Raw genomic sequence first — 6,055 nt, forward strand, 5'->3', positions numbered from 1 at the left:
AGTTGGACAGTCTCGTTCGTCGCTTTTGGGAAGTTGAGCACTGCAGCGATTCCATTGTAAGGATCGGCAAGGAAGACTCAGACTGCGAAGCGCATTTTGCGAGGCATTACAATCGATTGGCTAGTTGCCAATATACAGTACGCCTGCCTATTAAGCTTAGTTGCGGGCTTCTTAGAGATTCTTATGAGCAAGCGCGACATAGGTTTCTCGATTCGGAGAAGAAATTGATTCGTTTGCCGCATATAAAGTCTCAATACTCAGCATTTCTGAAAGAGTATCTTGAACTTGGTCACATGTCACTCGTTCCTCTAAATTCATTTCGTCTATGCAGATATTTTCTTCCTCATCACTGCGTTCTGAAGGAAGATAGCACAACCACCAAGCATCGCGTCGTCTTTGATGGATCAGCATCTACCACAACTGGGCATTCGTTGAATGACATTCTAATGTTAGGTCCCGTCATTCAGCCAAAATTGGTCGACATATTATTGCGCTTCAGATCTTATACAGTTGCACTCACCGGCGATATTTGCAAAATTTATCGTTGCGTGAAGGTACCTCAGCCGGACAGCTATCTGCAATGCATTTTATGGAGGAATTCGCTAGATGATGAGTTGGAAATTTTCAGGCTTGATACGCCGGAATGACCGGCGTCATTCTTGTCTGTGCGCGCCATGGATGAAAGGAATGTATTCCCAGTCGGGTCCGACGTACTGCTTCGCGATTTCTATGTTGACGATTTGATTAGTGGAGGAAGCAGTGGAAGAAGCAAAACTTGTTATGCAAGAGACAGCTGGAATCTTGGCATGTGGAAAGTTAAAATTGAGAAAGTGGTGTTCAAGCCATGGTACTGGACGGCGTAACAGACTGCGACAAGGAATCGCTCATTAGGTTCAATGATGGCCTTGCATGGGATCCAGCATCTGATCAACTTCTTTTCTCATATCTGGCCCTGAATTCAGCTTCTAATCCCTCCAGGCGCTCTGTTCTCTCGTCTATTGCTCGGTTTTACGATCCCCTCGGCCTGGTCGGCCCAGTAATAGCGAAGGCTAAAATTTTCTTGCAGAAACTCTGAAGGCATAAACTTGATTGGGACGAGAGTCTTCCGTCTGCATGTCACACTGCATGGCTAGACATTTGCAGCAACTTTAGCAATGGTATTAGTAGTGCATTTCCCAGGCTATCATTAATACCAGGATCGAAGGTTGAAGTCCATGCATTCTGTGATGCCATCATCGAGGCATACGGAGCCTGTATTTATATTGTATCCAGAGGTCAGCATACCATCAGCAGGTTACTTTGTTCCAAGTCTCGAGTTGCGCCTCTGAAAACGCTCACGGTTCCCAAGCTGGAAGTATGCGGGGCAGAGTTGCTTGCGCGTCTAATGGATGAAGTGGCTCGCTTAGGCATTTTTGCAGGCGAGTTTCATTGTTGGTCTGACTCTACTGTAGCGCTTTCCTGGATCAATGACGAGCCCGGACGATTTAAAGTTTTTGTTTCAAATCGCATCGCCACGATACAAGATCTCACATCTGCAATGGAATGGCACTATATACCTACAACACTGAATCCCGCGGATATATTATCTCGGGGTGCTTGGTTCAACGGTCCAGGTTTCCTCTGTAAGCCCAGATCTCAGTGGCCAGTCTCAGCACTTCCAGAAAGAACTTCAATTGAGCGTCGAAGAACTTTGCTTCTTGTAAAGGACTCAGTCCATGATGTCTCTATGGACTGCAAGTTTGTGAATTCTTTCCGCCGCTTGCAGCGTACGTTTGCATACGTATCAAAGTTTATTAAAAAAAGTCATGGTCCAGGAGTAACCCTAGCAGACATCCGGAACGGCACGCATATACTGTTAAGATTCAACGAACACATCTTTCGGACGACATAAAGGCGCATCGAAATAAAGGAATGGTTCCGTCATCCAGCTGTCTAGCCTCGCTGTCACCGTTCCTTGATGAAATTGGGCTGCTACCTGTAGATGGTCGTCTCAAAAACTCAACTTTAAACTTCGATAGTCGCCATCCAATTATTTTGCCCAAACTTCATCCAGTAACTAAAGCCATCATAATGCATTTCCATCAGCGAAACTTGCACGCTGGTCCCCGAGCAGTGCTAGCGTTGGTTCGGTCCCAGTATTGGCCAATTGGAGGTAGAAAAACTGTAGCCAGTGTAATTCAGAGATGCGTAATTCGTTTTCGTGCAAGGCCTCGACTTGTTGAGCACATAATGGCAGATCTACCCAAGGATCGACCCGACGGCTATCGGGTCTTTGGAGTGACTGGAGTCGACTTTTGCGGACCGTTCTTTTATAAACCTGCGGCACGAAACAAGGCGCCTGTGAAATGCAACCAGTTTCAGGAGTTGAAGCGTCTATTTTTGTCAGACACCCACCAGAAGGCTGTGAAGGATTTCTGTTTGGCAGACTCAATTGAATGGCATTTCATCCCTCCACGATCGCCTCACTTTGGTGGTGTGGGAGGCTGCAGTGAAGACAGCGAAGACATCTACCGATGTGTTGGGCCCTCCGTCCTAACTTACGATGAGCTTCGCACACTGGTTTGCAACATCGCTGCTGTCGTTAATTCACGCCCTTTAGTTTCGATTTCAGAGCACCCATCAGACATAGACGTATTGACCCCTGCACATTTCCTCAACGGTGGCCCTCCTTCATCCTTCAGTGAGCCCAGCCTGACAGGGCTCAATTTTAATCGTTTGGATGCTTGGCAGCACGTAAGCTATCTGCAGCAGGTTTTCTGGACTCGTTGGCGGGACGAATATCTCAAATTGTTACATCAGCGAGCGAAATGGAGAACCTCCAAACCTGTTTTGGCTGTTGGCAACATAGTTCTTGTGAAGGATTAGAATCTACCTCGACTTAAGTGGCCACTAGCCAGAATAATCGACCTTTTCTCGGAGGTGATGGCGTTGCACAGGTAGCCGTACTAAAAACTGAAGCTGGCGAGATTAGAAGAGCTACAAATAAGCTGTACTTGCTGCCCCTTAAGGATTCTGTTGAAGACTAAGTCTTCAAGGGAGGATGTTGGGCTCAGCAACAATCGCTTCATTGTAATTAAGATCGGCAGTTCATAGAATGTTAGCATTTAAGAGAATTTGTAACGGATATCACGCTCTCCCTCTTGCGTTGTCTCTTTCTCCCACGCAGCGGCTCAGCTTAATCAGCCGGCTCGCGTACATTGAATTTAGTATGCAATTAACTCTTGTTTAGAGCAGATACAGTGTTAGATTGACTATTACATACATAGTAGCGGACAGCACGACAGCCTAGTCGCTTACTAGCGTCTATCACATAAACTCTGTAAACTCTAATAATCTTCTATATATAAAAGAGAGTTGTGTAAAAATGTACCGAGACATATAACTTGATATGTGCTGTACCAATTTTCATGGTTTTTGATTTGTTGGATTTGTCTCCGCTACGAGTAGGATAGTAGATCTTAAAAATACTGAAAAAATTTTACGAATACTTTTTCCCTAAAGATTCAAATTTCCATTTATACTCAGTAGGCTTGATAACAGTGTCAGTTTTCGGTCCTGCTCTCATATTATACAATAGTATAGAAGTAAATAAACAAATGTAGTCAGTCAGTCTACGGCACAGCTCAGGCGAACCTGACTATTCGTAAAAAAAAAAAACACATTTGATAAAAATAATACGCGTGCGTACAAAAACTAAATATCTCGAAAGTTCAGGTATTTGTTTGTCTCAAACATAAATTTGTGTAAATTATTGGTATTTATATTTCTCGATTGTTTTATGTGGTTTTGTGCGAGGGCATATTCAGTGTTACTATTGATAAAAATGCCACGTCCTAGAAGATTTGATCTTTCCCGGCGGACCCCAGGATGCAATTAGGCATCGGAATATCGCGAGTCAATTATCTGAGAACGGGAAATCGCCCGAGAAAGGCGCCGCGTTAGTACCCAGCAAAGAAGGGCCTTAATTCGTGCTTCTCAAAGAGAGGCAGCCCGTGAAACGGTAATAAGAAATGGTTCAAGGATTGATTTGAATCGAGCAGCGTTCCGATATGATTGCATCATTGACTACAGCTTGAATCGTTAAGTTTGCATTGGTTCAATGGACGTTGTTTGCCAGCATTGTGGCGCATTAAAGTTTGCTGGTGAAACGCCCGGTTTGTGCTGCCTTAGTGGTAAAGTGACATTGCCATTAGTGGTCCCGCCACCACAGTCTGTTCTATGGCGAAACACTAGAATCACAACATTTTCTAGCGAACACTCAAAAAAAAAAAAAAAAAAAAAAAAAAGCCTGTTTCCAAATGACTTCATTTGGGGCATAAATTATTGGAGACGGATATAATCCGACATTTAAAATTTTATTTATTACGTTAAAAATTTTATTTTCTATGATGTAAAAAATGGAATAATGTAGTTTGTTAGATTTCTGTAAAAAGTGTTTGTAAATATAACTATAAATATCGCTTTTAATTTAAAGATTCAAGGCCAGATTTGCCATCGCATTGGATCATTGCAACCTAATGAAGATGCACAGCACAAATTCTTGCAAATATACTTCATGGGCAATATGGAAGAACAACTTGACCGGTGTCAAGAAATCAACACAGCTATGAAAAGAGCAATTCTCCAAGATTTGCAGCAAATGCTTCACGAACATCATGCATTGGTCAAGCTGTTCAAGACTGCTTTAGAGCGCATGCCAAGAGATGACTATAAAGTAGTAATCAGAGCAGATAAAACACCAGCTGGAACACATTAACGCACATTTAATGCTCCAATAATCGATGAAGTCGCAATCCTGATTGTTGGTCAAAGCTTGGAAGCACGCGATATTGTGCTTACACGACGCAGTACTGGGCAACTACAAAGAATATCTGAAACGCACCGTTCATATGACGCTTTACAATACCCGCTGATGTTTTGGCAAGGAGACGATGGATACCACTTTAATATCAAATGATTAATCCATTGAATGGTAAAATCAATCATTGTTTTCATTTTAACTTTATATACATTTCATTCTGTTTGCTTTTGGTACACTAAAAAAAGCTATCACTCTTAATTTAGTAGAGAGTAGCTGTAAGAGTCGAAAACCTATTAGGGGTTCTAAAATACAATTTTTACGATCAACAAATCACAGGGCTAATCTTTGACTATTTGTGTCCTCAATCTAGAAAATGCGTGTTTTTCTCATGGTCAATTGTACGTGGCATGCTCACGTGTTGGCAAACCATCCGCATTATTTGTTCTTGCACCTGACCAAAAAACGAATGTCGTTTACCACAAGGTGCTTGAATGAAAATCCGATAAATAAATTAATCAGAGTGTATCCTAACCTGAACAACATAGCTTTCACCAATTTTTTACCTAGAAATAATGGATAGGGCAATGCAACGTTTGCCGGGCCAGCTAGTCACTAATAAACTAATCGTTAAGTAAATTCAATTGTTTAATACTTTAAAGCTATTCGAAACATCTCGATAGCTAAGTAGAAAACGTGGCCTTCTTTCGCCGACTTGTGATAGTTTTTCTGCTTACTGATAATTTATGATTATTTTTTACTTTGATCGACATGACTTTTAGGAAAATCCGCACATTTTCTTTAAGATTTGTCGACATAATGCGGCCTTCTACACGTTTTTTGAATGATTTTCCCGATCTGGCCTTTTTTTTGAGTGAATCAGTTTTCTATTTTTTGTTAATTTGGTAGTAAATTAATCATAGAGGTGCATTTTATAAGCTTGTGAGCTTTTCCACGGAAATACCTGCATTATCCTTCGTGACCGATTGATTTTTTAAAGATTTCACTTAATCACGTTCTTTGCCCATAATTTACCGAAAACTATGATCAACTAATGGCTATTATTAATGAGGACACCAAAAATTACTTAAACAAGTAAGAAGACTCTAGTCGAAACTGCTCGACTTAGAGATACCCTGAACCCTCTAAGCTGATATTCTAATCATTCTGCACTTCTTTTATGCACACATACATACACATGCATCCACACGCACGCATAAGCCTGCGCTCTGCTAACTGCGCAGTAAACAGCGACTG

The 6,055-nt window shown here is 41.9% G+C and overlaps 1 protein-coding gene across 1 annotated transcript; it reads left to right on the forward strand.

Moving 5' to 3' along the window:
* Positions 1 to 2,229: 2,229 nt before the first annotated feature.
* LOC122757820 lies at positions 2,230 to 2,865 on the forward strand. Its single transcript, XM_044011386.1, has one exon. The coding sequence runs from the start codon at positions 2,230 to 2,232 to the stop codon at positions 2,863 to 2,865; it is 636 nt and encodes a 211-aa protein (XP_043867321.1).
* The last annotated feature ends 3,190 nt before the right edge of the window (positions 2,866 to 6,055 follow it).

Source organism: Drosophila mojavensis, unplaced genomic scaffold (assembly GCF_018153725.1).
Source record: "Drosophila mojavensis isolate 15081-1352.22 unplaced genomic scaffold, ASM1815372v1 contig_82, whole genome shotgun sequence".
In the NCBI taxonomy this organism is placed as follows: domain Eukaryota; kingdom Metazoa; phylum Arthropoda; class Insecta; order Diptera; family Drosophilidae; genus Drosophila; species Drosophila mojavensis.